The sequence below is a fragment of the Teleopsis dalmanni genome, chromosome 1 (genome assembly GCF_002237135.1).
Source record: "Teleopsis dalmanni isolate 2A chromosome 1, ASM223713v2, whole genome shotgun sequence".
Lineage (NCBI taxonomy): Eukaryota > Metazoa > Arthropoda > Insecta > Diptera > Diopsidae > Teleopsis > Teleopsis dalmanni.
In genome coordinates this window covers 192,824,434-192,846,823 of record NC_051846.1, presented here as the reverse complement: position 1 = coordinate 192,846,823, position 22,390 = coordinate 192,824,434, and the positions used below count along the sequence as shown (strand labels likewise).

Genomic DNA, 22,390 nt, shown 5'->3' with positions numbered 1-22,390 from the left:
TTCAAGTGCTTAGATTTTCAATCTTAGATCTAAAACTAACCTATGTAATTGAGAAAGAATATTATTTTTCGAAGTTCTAGGCTTAAGACATGCCACAGACTTTTTGATTTGCAAAGCCTCTGGCATATCTTAAACTTAGAATATAAAAAAATAATAATCTTTTTTAAGTACATATGTTAGTTTTAAAGATTAGATTCTTACAACTGGGTGTGTAGTAACAAGACTTGGAAAATCTATTACTTGTCGTGTGCGGCACTTAAAAAGAAGTGAAAACTCTGTCCCCTCTAGCATCAACCAACTGTATTGTGAAAAACATATTATTTATGTTATGTTGTGTTTATATATTTATGTATATTTATAATATCATATTCAGGACAACGATTTTCTTTACGACATGTCCATAGGTAAGAGATAAATATTTTTTCTGCAAATAAAGTAGCGTTTTCCTTTCCATTACGCAAACGTTTAAAGTTATTTCTAATAGTCGTCTAAGTTGAATGCGATAAATTTAATACAGAAAACATAATTTAAAGTTTTAATTGAATAAAAGAAAAAGTGTGGCAACACTGCTTTTACATTAAAATAAAAGCCAAAATAATTTGTGCACATTAAGTTTATCACGCAATTATGTTAACAAATAAAGTGGAAAAATCTCAATAAATTTTCCAATGACTTTAATGTATAGCGCAGCATATCTGAGGTGCGAAAAATGTATTTACCTGAAAGTGAATAAGTGAATATTTGTTGAAATCGAGACTTAAGCGGTGGCGAGATTAAAACCTAAGCAATTGCCCGCAACAAATTTGGCTAATGTGTGCACGCAGATACACTTTCGGCCTTTAACTCGAATGAGATTGGTGCGCCTGTCTCCAGATTTGTAAAGAAATATATTTCAATTGACATTTGTTGGCAACAGTGGCAAAATGCAATTAATTGCTCAGCGACAGGCAAACGAATTGACTGAGCAAGCGCACTTTCAGTCAAATGGCGATGCAATCAGGCTGGCATCAGGCCTATAGTGGTCATACAAGGGGCGAGCTAGGCTTGTTAACGTCACTAACGTCGCTAACGTAGCTCAGCTTATAGGCGCAGCATGTGTGTGCATGAGCTTGTAGCTTCCTTAAATGTCAAATGTTGCATTTAACGTCGTTTTGATTTTAAATTTGCCGCTAACACAGCAGGCAAGTCGACTAAGGTCTTTCGTTGCAAATGCAAATGAAATTGTGTTTGTGATTCCCTCCATAAATGAGCATGTACCAGAGCCATGCCCATGAGGCAGGCGCTTAAAGCTAAAACATGTAAGGAGCAATGCAAGTAGTTAACAACAACAAGCAGCATTGCAACATGTGTCCTGCTGTGCTGCAGATGTGTTGCTGATATAATGCCAGCGCATACGAGCATGTAACTTGTTGCCATTAGAGTTACACACTAATAGCTGCACTCTTCACCGCTGTTGCTGTTGCTGCTGTTGCTGCTGTTACTGTTGCTGGCAGTGTTGTGTTGCTGATAATGCTACTGACTATTCTAGCTGTTTCTGTTGATCGTTTAAGCTAAAGCAGATAAATTGTGCACATTTTGTGCGTTGAAATTGTAGCCATAAACTGACAACGAACAGGAGAAAAAACTTTTACAAATTTATTAAGATAAAGAAAAATTAAAACAGAATTGATAACTAAAGGAGGAAAGGAGGAAAAAAGCACTGAAATGTAAATAAATTTGAAATGCATTTAAATTAAATTGAAATGTTATACTTGGCGTTTTTTAGTTTCAGTTTTCGGCCGATCGTATTTTACGATGTTGCGAAACTTCGGCAACATATACGACGAATGTTTCTCATCTCGACTCGACTCGTCGCTGCTTGGCAACATTATCTGTTAGTAAAACGCATCGTGGTCACTTTAGGCGAAACATGAATTGTAAATTCCTGACACACACCCTCGACCCCTCAATCAATTTGTTATAAATAGCAATGCAGCTTGCGTCTAATGCAATTTGGTTGCAATTTTGTGCATTTTTTCTCTGTGATGTTGTTGCTGTTATTATTGTTGTTGTTGTTGTTGTTGTTTTGTTGATATAGCGATTTTGTCGCTTTTGTGTCACAGTGTCACAAACGTTTTTGGTTGCTTAGTCCTTTTGACAGCAATTTTTATTTGACTTCTCGGTTTAACTTATTTTGCAGCGTGTTAAACATGAAAGTCGTGAAGCGTCATTTTTTCGTTTGTGTTGTTGGCTCAATTTTTTTCCATTTCCATTTTTTCCATTTTTTCCATTTTGTTGGCTGACATTAAAAGTATTTTGTAGCTACACATTTTAGAAAACACATAAAGGAAATAATTTTATAAGGAAAAATTTTGAGGAAATTTCTTTTCATTTGTCAATGTACAACGAAATGAAAACTATTAATGGCACAACAACTCACACTTGTGCTAACTCTAAACCATGGTCCGACCATAGGACCATATGTTAGCTAGGAAGAGTGAAAGTGTTGTTAACTAAATTAATGTTTTTTTTAATGCAGCATTTTTTTCCGGTGACAATTTGTATCTCTGTGTCTCGTATGAAACAAGAACAGCTTAAGCACGATTTTCGCATTTGTACAACACTGCGTATGAGTGCTATTACATGGACTGCAACTTTAAAATTAATACGAAGTATACAGATTTCGATTTAGTCAGAAAATATAGTAAACATTTTATTATATCTATGAAATTGTAATAATAGGAATTAGGCTTCAAATACTAGTTATTAGAAATATGCTTTGCAATCAATTCCAATAACCTCTGACTATCCTTATGGCTCAAAAACTGTAAGCTGAAAAAATTTTTTTTTAAGTTCAGAAAAAATAATATATAAGGAGTATTTCTTTCGTTGAACCATTGTTTCAATTTTTTTATGAAACATAGAAGGATAAGTAACTATAATCAACAATATTATCTACTTTAACTCCAAATAGAGTTATAACTTTTACTAAAGACGTAGCTTCATTAACGTGGAACTATCCCACCGTTAACAACTCATTTTTCTTGTATTATTAATGTAGACTTTTTAAACTCATTTAACTTAATCTTAATCTCCAACTTAAACAACATTATGTACTTTAAGTCCAAATCTTAAACTAAAGACGTAGCTTTATTATCGTGGAACTATCTCACCGTTAACAGCTTAGTTTTCTTGTATTAATGAAGTAGACTTTTTAAACTCATTAAACTTAATCTTAATCTTAATCCCCAACTTAAACTTAAACGTAAATATAAATAATATCAAAGCGAGTTAAGCTAAAAATAAGAACACCTAAGTAAACTTGCTTATATATAAGGCAACTTATAAATACTATATGGTCCAGGTTAGTTTAAAATATTGTACGAATTAAGTGCTAATTGCGTTAGTAAATTACTAACGCAATTTTTTAATTAGATTTTAAAGCAGTTGGAAACTTGTCACCACGGTACTGAATCTTTTGAAGATTATTGTGACACATCCACTTTAGTTCCATAAACGAGTAGCAGTTAAGAACGTCATTATGTCCTTTGGAGAGATGTTGCCTTATTTCGTTATAACAGGATAGCCAGTTGATAAATGAAGAAGTTAATTTACTAGAAGAGGATTATATAAATATAGTCATTCATCCAAAGCCATCATTACTTAATGATGTCTGCATATTGGTTAATTTTTAATTCAATTGTGATTTCTTTATTATATACTAGCTGGAATTCGAAGGTTTCTTACATGGAGTAACAACTTGTCCATCAAATAAGTCAATTTTAAATAAAATCTTAAATTTTAAAATTAACAAATATTACAAAATTCTATTTTTCTGTGTTGACTTGGATTATCTATGAAGAATAACAATCGAACTTCATTCTTCTCAATGTGATATTTTCTAGTAATATTCAGTTTAATATTACCGTTCGAGTGATATCTCCATTCTCTTGAGATCCTAAGGTTGAAAAAAGTAGATCTTGACAAAAGACAGCTGGTGCAAGCAGATGTATCACAACAAGATGGAGGGCAAAGATAATCAACTGAAACCTGGACGCAAGTCAAACTGATGGAAGTCTTAAATGACTAATAGTCCTGGGGTAGTATCTAGGAGTGAAAGAAAGCGATTATAGTCCGTGCGACTCGGGCACTCTTTTTCCGAGGCACTAGATTATGGTCAGTGCATAGAAGTTACACTCAACAAATAAATAAAAATTAGTATAGTATAACGTAAAATTAGTTTTTTTGTAGGCTTATTTTGAATTTAGGGTTGCCATTTTTATAGCACTATGTAATGTGTGTCAGTCGTAAGAAAACGGATTGAAACCTTTTGAGTTTCCTTAAAAGGCTTCAATTTCCAATTTGGGGTAACCATTTTTGTAGCGCTGCAGTGCTTTAAGTTTCTAACTCATTTTAAATTTAGATTTAACATTTTTATAGCACTAAATAATGTGATAATCGTAGTAAAATGAATTGGAGACTATGGAATTCCTAGCTTATTTTGAATATAGGGTTACTATTTTAATAGTACCACATAATGTATTAATTGTGATAAAACGGATGGATTACTCTTGAGTTTATAACTAATTTCGAATTTAGCGTTACCATTTTTATAGCACTAAATATTCTTTTTACTATGATAAAACTGACAGAAGGTCTTTGTCTTTCTTCCTTACTCTAAATTAATTGTTTATTAATTGTGGAAGTCCTTTAATTTCGCATTAAAAGTTAATTAGAATAATCTCATTATATTAAACTTTATTATTAAGTTACGACAGTATAAAATTTGTGTTGTATATAAAGACTTATTATAAATTTCCATCTTAATTTGCAATTTGCATAATTCGCAATAACAGTAAATAATCTGTGGGAGTACGGCATTTAAAAGGTAATTCTATTTAAAATTAAATAACCGTGGGCAATAAACAAAACCCATATCGAATTTCCTCTGACATTTGAGAATTTAGACTAATGTGAGAAAATTTGAATATAAATTTCAATTAATTTATATATTAATTAATTTTCTGACATAAAGTAAAAATGTAATAAGATGTGACCATTTTCATTTAATATAATTAATTATAAAATGAAAATGATACTTCAAAAGTTTATAGAGAAAGGTCAGGGTTGAGAAATAAGTAATGCATTAATGTATTATCATTTTATCGCGATATGTGGTAATATTAGTAAAATGAAATCTATATCTTTAAATCCCCCACCATCACCTGCTTTAGTGTAATAATTCATATTCATAACTGAACATAACTGGCGATAAATCAATGTTTCTCAAATTGCAAGTAAGCGCAATTTGTTACCATTTAAGTTACAGGCTAACTAACAAATCTACTACAATTCATCCTGTTACACATTCAAACAAATAACATCGTAACTGAACAAGCTATCAACCCAACAACCTAAACAATCTAAACAACCGAAACAACCAACACGCGTTCGATTTGCCAAGACAAGCCGTGATTAAAAGCGAAAACATGTTCAGCCGCGCAAAAATCTTGGCCATTTGTAGTAGCGATGCAGTTAACAACAACAACAAAACAACAACAAAACAACATCAATAACAACAACAATAATTGTTGCAAGTAAAATTGAAATGGAAATGGAAATATTAATGGTGTCAGCAAGACAATCGACAAATGTTGCATGACACATTTGCATATAATATTGGGCATGAGTGAAAAATCCGGCCTGCATAGGCGCTGAAAATGGCTCAAACGGTGGATAGCGCTAAATGCTTAACCGAACACAAGGCCTCTCAGCCCGTATGTAGTCAAACAGTAGCAGTTTTTGGATGTTTTGTGAGAAGCACTGATTTGTTGGAAAAATCTGTATATTGGCATATGATCACAGAGTCACTTCGTCACGTCGCCATATAGTGAGATAGATTGTCGCATATCGCCCCATTGCTCTTCGCTCTGTCATTCAGCGACAATTGTCAAAATTTATAGTCCACAAATATTTAGCAGGCAATAATTGCAAAATTACTATTTGCATTAATAATATTTTATGTTTATTTATTTATTTATTTATTTTTATTGACATTTAATGGTGTGTTATGTACCTGCAGAAAACGCTGAAACAAGTGTCGTTAATCATTCGCGCTGTCTTTTTCGGAAATTGGTGAAAATTTCTAAAAGCCACAGCAGCAATTCGAGATTTGAGGCAAAAAAGTGTTGACAGCATTTGCCACTTAAAAAATAAATTTGACGGCAATTTTTGTTCATTTTTTTGATGTTTTTTTTTTTTACGTTTTTTCAAATAAATGAACACATCAAAATCGTGTGCTGCAGGTACACAAAAAGGCGTGAAATTAATTAAAATAATTGCAGTAGCTGCTGAAGATGGCGAATGAACAACGTATGAACGTATGGACGTATACTGAAAGACGTGGTGCCATCCAGACAGACAGGCTATGGGGACAGTAGGCTATGGCAACCAGGCGTCGCCATATGCTACTTTTGCGTGCAAATCTGCATTGTTACTTGTCAAATTTGTACTAAATTTAAGTATCTCAACTTTGAAGTAATTATGTCGAAGTGCTGTTGACAGTATTTGTTTTTGTGGTTAAGATGTTTGAAACGGAAATTGAAATATATCTAATAATAATTGAAATTTTTAGAAAAATGTGTACCGAAATTCATTGGTATTCAGAAGCAAGTTTTTGGAAGCAATTGAACTGAAATAAGGAAAAAAAGATCAAGTAAGTACATAGAACGTTATGAATACAATTTCTTCGTAAGTGGACTCTCGTTAAAATATAAAATTGAAGCTTTCACAAAACTATTGCTGCACTCTTTCAATGGTAGAATGTAGACTTCATCATAACTAAACATAAATACTGACTTGAACTTAAGATACTAAGCTGTGATAGTCTTTATGCACATTATTTGGTGAAATACGAAGTACTATAATTTATATTTAGGTAGGTAGGTAGGTTGGAGTGGCGGTCATGTATACCAAAAAAGCCCACGTGAGCTCAAATGTTGGCCCATTGTAGTACCACAGGACTGACGTTGGTATGTACATAGATTTAGATCAGTATACATTCAAGGCCGAACGAAGGTAACGACTCCCCCGTTACGTAAAGGAAAACCAACCTGACAGTTCTATAAACTTGGGTAAGTCCCTAACATTAAAGGATGACAGCTCAATCAGATCGGTAAGAAAAAGGGATCCTAGATTTTTAATCTTCTTCTAGCTAAGGAAGGACACTGACACATGAGATGGAACACGGTTTCATCAGTATATTTGCTATATCCGCAAAGCGCTTCGGCAGTGATCACTATTAAATAATAATTCGAATATTTCCAAAAATTACTGATGATGATTACTTGGTACGCTGTATTGCGTTGTATGGCCAATCAAATTTCAATACATTAATCAAATTTTGTTGTTGCTCTTCATTAATGTTTGAACCCTTCTGATCACTTAAAATCATAACAAGCCTGTCGTGATATATCTATGATGACATCGATCATGATAACTTCAAGATCACATCTCTGGCAGTAGAAATACGGAAATATTTTACAAATTATCACATATGTCTTCAAAATCATTTTAATATACTAGCAAAGAAACTGCTTCAGCTATTCTGATTCAATCGATTTGTGCCAAATGACATAATAGTGTTCAAATAAATTCACAAATATTAATAATAACATAGCAAATAAAGTATGTCAGCACGTTAGTATTTACCCTAAAAGCAAAGGAAGAATCCGCCCAAAAACAATCTGGAGAAGTTCAAATATAAATGAAATAAGTGCCATTTTACAGCTTTAGAGTAAAAAGATAAATAATATTGACAAGCTGAAGGATGAAGCATTCTGACGAATAAGGTAGGTATGACTTATGGAGTGCATATGCCCAGTAATAGAGACGACTCGAAATTAATGAAGTTAATTAAGTAAATTAATTAATTAATGATTTAATTAGGTCTGACTTATCGAGTGCATATGCCCAATAATAGAGACGACTCGAAATTAATGAAATTAATTAATGAAATTACCTAGTTAATTAATTGAGGAAATTAATGAGAAAACAGAAGAGGTTGTTGTCCTTGACTAAGCTAAATTCATATTACATTAAATTAAACTTAGTATTGCTCATTGTTCTTGAATAGGTGCAAAAAAAGGAAGGCAATATAAGGAAGAAGGCAAAAGAAAAATTGAAACAAAACAAAGAAGGAGACAGAAAATAGTGCCTTAAAATTACTCATTAAGTAATAAAGAAAACTAGATCATTCCACATATTTCTATGTCTGTTACTTCAATTTAAAATCATCTTATAAAGACATTCTACATATATATTTGTTAACAGTAGCTTAAGTTTATATTGAGCTTTGATTATACATTCTACATATATATTTGTTAACAGTAGCTTAAGTTTATATTGAGCTTTGATTATGTGTAAATAAAAAATACTTGGTCAATATAGTATATATTATTTAACAGAATTAATAATATTTTTCTTGAAAATTTCTAACTTCAATTTCCAATGAATCCATGCTATTTCATTCATATTCTTCTCTCTACTGCCATAGAATATTGATCAGAAAATTTTTATTTCAGCGGCAAGTAAGTGAATCGTTTTCACAACTGCAATTAATTATCAGTTAATCTTTACCAGTTAACATTAAAGATATTTTTTAATAACTTTCAAAAGTATTTTTGCTGTTTTGAAATTTTTGCACGTAAATTCCTTTTCACTTTTATTTTAATTGACTGCAGTTCAATGCGCTTTTCACGATTGAGACGCGATAACGCATACGGCATGGAAATACAAAGAAAGACGAAGTGCCTAGTGTCGTCACTTAAACGCATCATTTGTAATACTTTTTATGGACTGTCAACACTTTTACAATGGAAGACTTCGTAATGAGTTTCTTCACTATTTTCCATATTACATTTTATTACAATTGTAATAAGCAGACAATATGCACCCGCTCACACTTAACTCAGCGGATGAATAATGTTCACTTAAGATATTGTAAACTGCAAAGATGTTTTTATTAGATATGAACATGCAAATTGTAAAGCCGGGAAAAGAGGCGGTAAAGGAGGTGAATTTAAGTACGGCTTAAAGTCATAAGAAAAGTGTAAAAATTAGTTAAATGGTTATATATTGTACTTTCAAGTAATTATGACATGACACTTGAAGAAAGCAGTGCGAAGGAGGTAATTATTTTAATTAGATATTTAATAAATACAGGGAATAATCAGAGTGATGAGAAAGTTTTTAAAAACTTCAAATAATAAAATTTTCAATAAATTATAAATTCTAATTAAAAGTTGTTATATTAATATAGCATTATAACAAGCGTTGGTTAAATATGTTTAACAGAAGATACAAGTAAAAGTTGGGGTTCGCTGTTTCGGTCATGTCGTGGGAATGGATGATGATACCCTAACGACAAAAAAAATTTGAAAAAATCAGTTAGAGAAATAAAGCGTACAAGTAGACCATGTCTCTGGTGAAGTGACTATGTTGAGGAAGTACCAACCGCATTTAATGTATAAGGCAGAAGAAGGCGCGCACGTAGCAGAGTCATTCTGATCTAATTGGCACTCGAGGACGCTAGGATATTACTACATTCTATCTATGCGAAATCTATACGAAATCTATACGAAATACTGGAAATAACGAAACTGATTCCTTGTATCCATGCTTATACTTCGATAATAGCTTTGCTTCTAATACTCTCTACAGATTATATTTGAAAGCAGGGGTCATTACTACGCAAGGGAAGATAGTAATTTGCACTGATTAGCCAAAGATGGAAAAAGGCACAGGAGCTGGATTATATTCTGCAGACATAGGTACCTATTTGTAAATTCTATCACATTTGGACTCAACTTCAATTTTACAGTGTTGAGTTTTAGTAGGGAAAATATTTGAAAAACAAATTTTACTGTATATATAAAAGTATATTAATAAATTTAATTGGATTTATTTTTTTTATGTTTAAAGCTAGATCTACTGGATCTGGTTCTGTTATTAAAAAGATGTTGTATATTCAAAGTACCAAACTTGTATGAAGAGTTGAAAAAGTTGATTAAATATCATAATTGAATTTCTATCTCAATAATGAACTAGTTCAATTTTGAAGGGATTTATAAAACTTGTAATATAAAATAAACTCATATAAATAATTAAATAAAAACCTAATATTACAAAAGTTTATGCACTTTTAATTACGATTTAATTATTTTGAATGACACAAAGATATTTGATTGTTTTTTAAATTAACACAAATTCAAGTACGAATCAAAATAAAAAGGGCGCAGTTCAAAATCACTCACAAATTAATTTGGAATAATTGAGAGTTAACAAACTTCACTACACATTACACACCATACACTACATACTATACACTACACACCATACACTACATACTATACACTACACACTCAAAATATCCCAACGCCTTACAGGCCCTCCACAAACACAGCACCCAACACTCAACTAAACACAGTGAAAACTAACCTCACCCAACAACAGTCAACTGACAAGAGCAGAGCGCTGCGGAAAGTAAATCAAAATTGTAAAATTAAAGAATTTTTACAATAAATTCTCCAAAAAAAAAACAAATAAAAAATAAAATAAATAAAATGTATGCCTAAATTTATTTGACCTAAGCCACTGTACAACACAGCCAAATAGACAAACAGGCAACGCAACGTTTTGTGTTTTATTGCAAGGCATTTACAAAAAAAAGTAATATAAATAAAATTATAAATAAATAAATGAACAATTTGGACTATATTAACAGTCCAAACAGTCAGCAATACAGCAATAAACTAACAATGCAAAATAACAACAACAATAGTAAAAGCAACAACACACATTAATGACTATAAAATGCCTATTAAAAAAAGCAAATACAAAAAAAGAAGCAAATATAAAAAAAGCTTGCTTCTATAGAAAAAAAGGCTAAACAAGAATAAAGTGAAGCATTTAAGCATAAAGCAAGAACAGTCAAAACAACAACACTTTGCAGCAACAATAGTCCACCACCACCACCAACAACAACCTCAAATAACAACAAAAGAATTTCTACAATAATAACAACAACAACAGAGTGTACTATTCTATAGTACAAAGATATGCAAAGCTCTATGCAGCATGGAATGGCGTTGTTGAAGAAGATGCCCTCTTCCGACATATTTTATTGTTTGCTTATTTTTTTCTCTGTTAATTTTATTTATGCGCTTATTGAATATTCAATTTTGCCATGCAAAGCAGCGCTGCTGTGTTACACAGGCGTTGTAAAATAACGCTGCTGCCCTTCAAATTGCAACGCACTGTTGCGTGCTGCTTTTGGTTATTTTCTGTTACAATTTTTTTTTTTTTGTATTATTTTATTGTTATTTTATATTATTTTGTGCTGTTTGCGTTGTTTGATTTATTTGAATTCTTTACTCTGCGCTGAACACACATAGTACGTAACGTAAGCTATGTACGCCGAATGAATGCTGCTACCATTTGCTTTTTTTTTAGTCAAAAGCTTTATTGATCTAAATTTATTTTTGTTGTTGTTTTTTTTTTTATTTTTTTTTACTGTTTAAATTTTTCTTTAATTAATTTCGTTAATGTAAATTTAATTTATTTGTCATGTCAGACTACTTCAGTTTCTACTCCATTCGGTTGAGTTCGTTCGTATTAGCGTTCTTATACGCAGCTTCGACCCTTTCATACTATTAGTATTTGGTATTCTCTGCTTTTTTTATTTTATTTTATTTTTTTATTATTTCTTTAACACTAAAATGTCTTCAATGTCTTCAAGTTTGTGACAATTTTCATCGACGAGGCTGTCTTGCCTTGTGCCATTGTATTTGAATTGCGAGAAGTGTTTCGCTTAAATCATCGTTAATCAATGTCGAGGGTGGTTAAGCAATTCCCATTAAAATAAAATTAATTAAGAGGAAAAAAGGGAATAAAACTGAAACGTCTTGGCTTTTAACATTAATGATCATTAACATTTTTCATCTAATTAGTTACAAAATTGTTCTATTTTTATTTAAGAATATTTATTATTAAATTAAAAACAGCAGTAAAAATTTAGCAGTAGCAAAGGGTTGATCATGTCAGACGAACAGATGAAAATCTTCCGCCTAGGAAAGTACTTGATTTGATGCCTGTTGTTGGAAAACGCGATAGAGCACACTTTTATCTTGGATGGTAAAAATTAATGCCGAATCGATTAAAAGTCAGAACTAACGAACTACTAAAGTTGAACAAAAAAAACATCCGACTTGACACAGGATTTCTCACTGGAGATTGCGGAGTCAAAAAACATCTATCGAACCTAGCTAAAAGCACTTGATTTGGTACCTGTTGTGAGATGAAGCACTCTTTTATCCTCGATGCTAAAGAATTCATGTTGAATCTATCAAAAGTCAGAACTAGCGAGCTACTACTACTGAACAGAAAAGGCATACGACTTGTCACAGGATTTCTCAATGGACATTGCTGACTCAAAAAAAAAAAACTATCGAATCTAGGTATTACAACGAACGATAGCTACAGACTTTGTCACGAAGAAGAGGAAACTGAAAAACACATTCTGTGTCACTATGATAGTCTTGCCAGACTCAGACTTCGGTACTTATCAACTGCCTAGCCACTTATAACGAAAATAAGCAACATCTCTCCAAGGGACATAATAGCATTTCTAACTGCTACGCGCCTATGGAACTAAAGTGGGTTTGTCACAATAATCGTTAAAGGATACAGTGACATGGTGACATAAATCTCAACTCTTTCAAAATCTATCTATTTATCTTCGGTGAACAGATCACAAACTCAATGTTATGAAGGCATTCATAATGCCAGTAAAAGGCCACTGAACGCTTGCGAAGGTTTAGCTTGCCGGAGTCAGGTTCAGTCCTATAACAGATTTGTTTATTTAGAACAATAGAAGACGCAGCTTCCTTCGATTTTTTTTCCATGTAATTTATTTTGCGCTGGAAATATAAATTTCTAAAGCAATTAGAAATAACTCCGTGCAAGAAATGTGTTATTCTTTCTTAACCAGGCTAAGAATATATAAATATGATAGATATGCGTTTATATGAAAGCAATCCCTTCTAAATATGATTGATCATCAGCGAAGTTTCATTTTTCTTAACAAAAAGAGAGACTATTTAAGTCAAATGTCATATCAGTAATACTCTATGAATGTGAGACCTGGCTTGTAGCCGACTTTCTTACTGGAAAAATTCAAAGTTTCGTTAACAGATGTCATCTCAAGATGTAGTGACCAAATGTCGACTTATATGATAAATGTAAGTTGGAACCAATGGCCAATTACATAAAACTACGAAAATGGCGGTGGTTAGGTCACACATCGCGAAAAGACGCTACGGAACTCTGGCTTAGAACCCTTAAGGCAGCCGTAAGGGGATACTATCTAAAAACACATGGAGAAGAACATTGCAAAAGGAAATCGAGGAGTCCGGCAAAACGTGAAACGAGCTAAAGATTTTGGCGAAACACAGAACCAAGTGGAAGTGCTTTTTTTGGGGAAGTGCTGTAATTTCTGTATTACAGGAATTGATGATAATGATGAATAGCGAAGGTAGGTCGAGTTCTTCTGTACAACTATTGGCAACAAATTTACAATTTTATTAAAATGACTTGATTGGAATTATTTGAATGAAATTGTACTGAAATCATTTAAATTCCCAGTTCTTAAAAATATTGTTGTTAAAGAAACTGAGTGATTAATATAAAGAAATTGTAGCAATGCAGTTTACATGTTTGTATTTATTTTTATATTTACTTCAATATATGTATATTTGCATGCATATACAAATATATATAAATATTTACACTAAACAATAGTTGGATAAAATTAGCATACTTTTACGAAGTAAATTTTTTGGCATGGCTTCAAGTTCTTGTTTTGACTGCAATTAGCATTGCATGTCTTGCGTTCTCATATACATTTCATCTAAGACAAAGGCCAAGTCGCTACGGTTCTAGTCTGGCCACCGGAATGGATATAATGTATTTGATTAGCAACAAAATGCTAAAATTTTTAACCGAGAAGTTTTGTTAAGTTTTACAATATAAGAAACAAATAGTGTAAATTTAAATATACATTGTGACCGAAAAGTTTCCGGTCATAAATAAATAAAACGCAAAATTCTTAATCTTCATCAATATATTTATTCCTTAATATGCTCCATTTATATAACGCATCCTTATAGGCGTTCCGGTATGGCTTTGAGTTCCCTCTGCGAATTCTGTTTATCTTCTATGGATTCAAAACGCTCTCTGAGTGGTAATTTGAGTTGGGAAACAGGAAAAAGTCACGGTGCAAGATCAGGTGAATACGGTGGCTGTTCGATGGTATTTATTGAATGTTTGGCCTTAAAATCGTTGATAATGTTGAACAAATTGAGGTGAATCGGAACAAGCCGGGCGTTGACACGTCGCATACACAAATTGTCCACCAAAATCAAACGAGCCATCTCACGACCGATGCCTAGCTCTCGTGCTATCTCTCTAACACTCACATGAGGATTTTTGAACACGATTTCCTTTGCCTTTTCAATGTTTTCGTCGGTGGTAGAGGTCGAAGGTCGTCCAGAACGCGGCATGTCTTCGACGGTCGTACGACAGTCCTGAAAGGCTTTGTACCACTCATAAACTTGAGTTTTCGATAAAACTGATTCCCCATAAGCCTTTTGTAGCATTCGCAACGATTCTGCACACGAAATTTCGTTCGAAAAACAAAATTTGATGCAAACTCTTTGTTCAATATTTTTTTCCATTGTTTTTTTCGCAACGCACTACTGAGGTGAACTGGTTTCAACAGCTGCCGTAAACGAACTGTCTGACAGATCGGGCTCATTTTGGCATAGTAATTAAGGACATGCTGCCAAACTACATAAACTAAAATATCGAAAAATATACAGCGCGCGAATTTTAAATGAGAACCTCCGAAAACCTTTCGGTCACAATGTATAAGCTAAGGAAGTATATACTCGTAAAGTAGCATTAAGAAACGATTTTTAAAAGTAATAATTAATATTACAAAATTATATTTTAGATATTTGCTAAGCATCTTAGAGATACTTAAATTTTTTTTATTTATATTGCATTATTATATACTACTTATATAAATGCACTCAATTAAAAAACGGTGATGGAATCTTAATTGGAAAATATAAAAGTAATATTCTCTTATACATAAAAATAAACTAAATAAATATAAATTTTTACATTTAAATTTTTATATTGAAACTGTTTCTTCTGAAATTTTAAACTTTCGCGGTACTTTTGTTCGCTAATTTATTAATTTTTTTCCTTTTTTGGTTATCGCGTTTTTGGCCATATTTGCATATGCCTTGAGTTTTGTTAATTTTATAATATACAATGGGTTATAATAAACATACATAATAGGTAATAATGAATATACATAATAAATAAACATACAAAATAAACATAGTGGGTTTATATGAGTTAAGCTGAGCATTAACTGTTTATGTGAGTAGAGTGAAGGAGTTTTAATTTAATAAGTGTTAGCCTAAAGGAACTATAAGTGACCGTAGACATTTTCAACACATAGTTTACAGTGTTGACAGCAATACTGTCTCTAATGCCATTAGAGATATTAGAGCCGCGTAGTCTTAAACTAGTCCACGTGAAGTAATATTTTCATAAATAAGTCTAATAACATAAAATTAAAAGCATAGAATTGGTATAAAATAGTTTTATACTTAAACTATATGGAATCAACGATTGAAGTAATCACCTTCAAAAATTATCTATCGGTTCAATAAACACTTGAAGGAAATGATAAATAGTATGCAATTATATCTTTGCTCACTTTGTTCATTGTATTTTTATTAAAATTTTGCAATATAAAAATTAAAAAGTATTAAAAGTAATAAATTAATAATAATAAATTAAACAAAAATAATTTTATATAAGAATGAAAACTTTTAATTTATGATGTTAATGTTTTTCTTAACCTTTGACTTTGAAGAATTTTTATTAAAAAATAATATTTTTATTTAAATATTCTATACTACGTACGGAATTCAAAATTAAATTTATGAATTAATAAATATTTTTAAAATTTCTGAAATAACATTTATCTGCAATTAATTATTTTTTATTAACGCTATAATAAAATAATATATTGTAGTGTTAAAAAATTGTATAGAAAATATTAAAATTAAAATAATGTGGATTATATTTTTTAAATTATAATTTATTAAAAAAAAATAGATTATATATATAGTATATATATGAACACATATAAACACTGACTATTAAATATTACTATACTGAGAGAAAGGTGCATTGCCAAGGTTTTGAGGTAGATAATATATTTAAAAGTAATTATTCATATTTGCCCAAAGTCAGGGTCAAAATAATATAAGTTACAAAAATAAGAAAAAATTTAAAAGTTTTATTAACTTTTACAATAATAAATTACATGCTTAATATAATAATCATTGAAATATGTATGGAGTTAAATATATTATATATTTTTATATATTTTCATATTTTTCTTTTAAATAAAAATAAAAGTAGTCCTCACTATAATTAAGAATTATTTTAAAAAACTATATTCTTATATAGTAACATTGGATATAAACGTTGAACTAAGAAATAAGTCATATTTAAGATAAATTATAATGTGACTATAATATTTTATAACATATAATACCATATAATATATAATAATACAAAATATAGAATACTCTATAATATTGTAAGATATATAATTCTATATAATATAAAAAAAAAATAATATAAAATACTATATAATAAATACTATACAATATATAATACTATATAATTATATAGTATTTATAGTAAAGTTCGATGCAAATGTCGTACTGAGAAAATATCGGTAAAATAGTCTCTCTAACATTATGATTAAATTATCTCACAAGTATCGAATCAACCATCCAATTTTGTGGATCAAACCTTATGAATGTTTCACAACTAAGTTTTTGATAGTAAAGTGGATTACAAACAAACAAAAGTTCATCTATACGACCATTTTTAACAGGTCATCTGGTGGGTCAGTATGGCTTGATCTACCATTTTCAAAAATAAAAAAAATCTTTCTGAAATGGCAGAAATTGGCCGAATGATAAGACTTGGAAACGAATATGACCTCAAGTTACATTTTTTGGAACTGTCTGGCTTTAATTTGTTCTAGAAAAGGAATGCTAATCCGGTAGTTCTTACCCCTGTCTGATATTAAGAATTTAAAAAAAATATATAAAAGGAACGCTAATTCGGGAGTTCTTACCTCTGTAAGATATGAAGAATTTTTCAACAAGAGACATTTTATAACAGTCTTCATTTGTTAATGAAATAGAGAGTTAAGTGTCTACTGTTAAAGTCCATTGCTAACACAAAAAATCTACCATAGTCGGAATGCTTTCTACCGTTAGAAGCCAAAAACTGTTATAATTTCGACCTATCAACCTGAACTTATAATAACATGTTTAAGTAAATTAAATTAAGTTATTTTGTGATACAACTATTTTACTAAATATATTTAGTTTTTTTTGTTTAACTGCTTTGGATGAATTTTTTCAAAACAATGACTTTTGACATTATTATTATTATATATTATTTATTATTATACACATTAACAATATTATGATTTTTTATATTATATCAAAAACAGTATTTGTTTTTTATAGCATTTAATGAATTTGGTCATTAAATAATTTAAAACCTGTTCGAGAATAACAAAATTATTTAACTTTTATTTAATAAAGTTGTCAGGCAATAAATTATATATGTTAAATGTATGAACAAATGGCTAAATAAAATATAATTGCTCAACAAATCAAAATTCATATAAAGCTACAAACAAAACCTCAAAAAATATACAAATGTTTATATTTAATAAGCAATTAAATCTTTTTTAGAAAAAAAAATATATAAAAATACTCTTATAATGACTCAGAAATAGAAATATTTCAATGCAAACAGGTTGATACTACTCTATGACTCATACGTACTGGAGACCAAAAAAATGAAAATACCACAGAACCAAATATTGTTTATTATAGAGAAGTGAAAAAGTTTTAAATAAAATGTATATTTACTCAAAGTAATATAGACTGGTATGTAGATATGTATGTATTATAATCTATATCATTTACTCTTTAAAAAATGCATTTTTATAATATACTACCTTATCAGTTAAAAGAAGTTTTTAGAACCGATAGCAAAGAGGGAGGTATACAGAGACATATGGTAGCTTATAGTCGTCGGCCACTAAATGCACTTTTATATGTACTATATATACATTATAAATACATCATTAATACACTTTATATATACACTGTATATACACTATGTTTACACTATATATACACTATATTTACACTATATATGCACTAAATATACACTATATATACACTATATGTAACACATATATATGTGTTGAGTTTTGACTATTATTAAATAAATAATATATAATAATTTATATTCTGTTCTAAATAGATAATACAATACAATTATTTTGAAACTTTTTTTATTGATAAATAATTTTTAAATTAAATTTTATTGATTTGTGTGATCTAAAATAACGTGTCCAAATCTTAAGTATGTAGATTTAATGGGAAAAGATCAAATTCTCTTAAATTACCTAAGAAAATCGTTTTGATTCGTAATTGTGATCAGAAAGTTAGCCATATGAGTTATTATCAATGTTGGATGCTTCGCTGAACGAATTTAAAGAATGGGGCGCTAATAAACTTAAACCTGCTCTTGAATAACCCTTGACATATACACAACAGGTGTTTCTAAGTCTCCTACTTGAGCGTTTATAGATATATACTACAAGAGATTTAATCAGTCAAGCCCAACCTTGCTTCATACTGCCCTATAGTTTAGCGTCACGTTAGGACGGATATTATCTTAGAAACTTGCGATGTACTTCTATTGATAAATTCTATTAAACTCATCTGTTATTATCTCAACACATATTCGCCAAATATCTTTACCATTATACCAACTTATTTAGGAAGTATAGCTCATTTTAAATGAACTCTCCTTATGCTGTGGGTTATTTTTTCATTATTAAGTATTAGCTAGGCTCTTAATGGTATCTCAATACATAAATAAAGGAGCAACGCTTACTATAATCGACAATCATATAATATAACTAACCTAGTTAGTTAGTTAGTTTGTTGTGGTGGAGCGAGGAAAGAGTTCTCCTCAATTAGTTAAAAAAGCCGTCTTGAATACACAAATCCTCGTAATGGTGGGTAGTAGAGAGAAGTTCGAGCTAGAACCAGCCAAAGGCATTTATAAAGGCAAGAATCTCGCCAATGTTAATGGTAAAGATATTAGCGAGAATGTTGAAGAATGTTGGCGAAATCTGGACATAGACACATCAGGTGACCTTATGTCCTTTCTTCGTGAGCTGGAAGACACGCATTGCAGGAGATACCACATGGTACCATAAACCTAGTTCCATGCTGTCCTATAACCAAACCCAACTAAATTTTAAAATGATTTCAGCTTCATTATGTTTGTTAGTAAATTTTCTTCTATCTTTTAATATTATTAAATGATAGTAGTATGTATGTTATGAATACATATGTATATTTAGTATATAATTGTCCATTTAGTTTCTAAATAGAAATTTAATTACTTACATTTTGTTAGAATGACGCCACTGTTGTGATGATTATGTCCATTGCCATCCAATGCCGATTTTATCATTTGAAATGCCATTTTGCATTCGTCATAAGTTTAAATTCAATTCAAAATTATAAATCAATTTTTTATGGGAGAAATATATAGACATGCTATGCTCTGTCCATATATATTCATAGATATATATATCAAAAGTATTCGATTTTATTGGTCTGAAAATTTGCCAATGTAAATAAAGAATCGCATATAAAAATTTGTAAAAATGTTTATAAAAATTTTTCTTTCACTATTCGAATATTTACTGAAATTATGGCAGGAAATTTTGTTTTAATTATAACTATTTTTAACTTTTACTTTATTTTTGCACTTTATTATAAACAATAAAACAAGAATTTTAAAAAATAAATATTTAGTTTTGTAAAAGGAAACGGGAAAGCTTACAAATGATAAAAAAATAAATAAATGAATAAAATTTATAGAAAATTTTTAATATTTTTAGTCGAGAAATAATGAATGATTACACTGTTTCTATGGAAAATATTGTAAATTTTTAAGTAAAATAAATTTAATTTAAATTAATTACTTTATGGTTAGGAAAGGCATTTATATGTTTACATATAGTTCACATACTCGTAGTACCAACATCTGGTATAAATATCACCTTGAACTAAAAATGAAGTTGAGACAACATATGATGACAACCCTATATGATAGAGAAGCAATGTGGCTTATTTTGGAACTCTTGTGGTCATTAATTGTCACAAAAATTATAGCTAGTTTTTGTTTAAGTTGAATTGTATTTATAAAAGAAAAATATTGTAATTGCTTTTTATTTAATATTTCAGCCAACTATGCATAGTTCGATTAGGTTGGAGTGGGTGCCAAAGAGAAGTCAATATCTACATATTTGTCAAGAACGACTACCCTAACGACAAAAGACCGAAGCATCTGGAATACGAATAGCATCCTTTTCAGAAGGTAATATACCACCATACACACAAGAAGAAACCAGCCTGCCTAGTCTATAAACTGGGCTATGTCCATGAATTTAAAGAATGACAAATCTGTCAGTTCGACAATGAAAGCGACTTAAAGATATTGACTCTTCCATCTAATGATACAGTTTCCTCTTCATTTGCGAAACAATAACCCGACGACTTAAATATTTTAACTAGATATATGTAATGTAATCAACTAGCTGTAACATATTCCGAAGGTTACATGTTATTAAAGAATATTATTCAATAATATAAGATTAGGTATAAAGGTATCAACATTGCAATATACTTATCTACTAGAATAGTATATACAAACTAGCACTGACTATATAAACACTGGTTCTGAGCTTCTAATTTGGCAGGGTAGTGTTCAACCCTTGATACTTGCAGTCTTAAAAAATTACATATGAATCATTAAATACAAAAAATAATTCCAAGGTCACTATTCATGGATTGTTGGCAATAACCGAAGCTGCTGTATGAACAGCTAAAAATTCAATAAATTAAAATAATAAAAAAATGTGTTGTTGTAATTTACTACTATTCGAAACCTTTTCATTAAGTAAAAACAATAGTTTCTATTAAGTAAAGTAGTCACTGTTATCATAACTGACGTTAAATTTATTACAGAATTTTATAAATTTTATTTTTTTTTGTTTTTTGTCTCTGTTATTTAGATTAAATTCTTAAATCCTTGTTAATCCTGCATATTCGCCTATTTCATGATTAAATTATCTTTTTTAAACAAATGCAAATTTTATATTAAAACAGTTTAAAAATATATATAAAAAAAATATTCAGTTTACAAGTCAAAACAAATAAAACTAATTAAAGTCAAAGCAAAAATTATTAAATCCACAAAAATTATAAACTAAAGCTAAAAAAACTGTTTTTCCGAAACTAATTAAATCAGATTCACATATTTTATTTGTGCTTTAGAAATTTATTATCACAGCGAATAATTTATGCAATTTAAATATTAAAAAAATATCTCTTAGAAATTATTTATAATTATTTTAATTTATTTTTTATGCGATTTTTAACATTAAATATTTTAATGAATTAAATATGATATTTAATAATTTAATACCAAACATTTTATGGCCAATTAAAAATTATATATTTTTAAAATTGATTTATATTGAAAAACTTAATGAAGTAGAAAAATGTGCGAGTATCGGAATATATGCAAATATTTTCAAGGGCGGAAAATAAGGGACACGGTACGTATGAGTAATTAAGGTCTGTGGGGTGGTATGGGTTGAGCAGGGTTGAAGTATTTAAGTAGCTTTTGATTACTGTATAAGGTGGGAGAGTGGGAAACTCTTGCACCACGCATTGTAAACACCATATTGTAGTCCAACAGTAGGTAAATTTCTTACGTCAATGAAATAAAGGGTTAACATAGGTAAGGGTTAAAGCAATTAGCAAGGGTAATGAGTAAGGGTAGTAAATTTTTTTACTGACTTTAATGTGTTTGCTTGTGATATAAAATAAATGTAGATATCTTATTGAATGAAGTAATTAAATTAAATTGAATTCAGTTGATTGAAATTCAATTTAATACTTCGTTGTAACGTAATCAAAGTAACAAACAGAGGGTCACATAAGTCGATATTGATTGTCTCTCCCATTTTGACGAAAAAAATCTGCTTTTAAGGAATAAAAAATTCTCTTATTCTCATATCGGGAAAAACTCTGCCTCTAACGAATTGAGAAATAAGATAGATTCCAGAATTATTAAGTTG

At 30.1% G+C, this 22,390-nt stretch overlaps 1 protein-coding gene across 1 annotated transcript in view; it reads right to left on the bottom strand.

Moving 5' to 3' along the window:
• Positions 1-19,733, bottom strand: part of LOC119670980 (rho guanine nucleotide exchange factor 10-like) — a 391,460-nt gene extending 371,727 nt beyond the window's left edge. The window contains exon 1 of the mRNA XM_038081453.1: positions 19,644-19,733. Within this exon, the coding sequence (XP_037937381.1) occupies positions 19,644-19,722 (79 nt within the window). The 5' untranslated portion in view covers positions 19,723-19,733. The remainder of the gene's footprint in view (positions 1-19,643) is intronic.
• Positions 19,734-22,390: the final 2,657 nt, after the last annotated feature.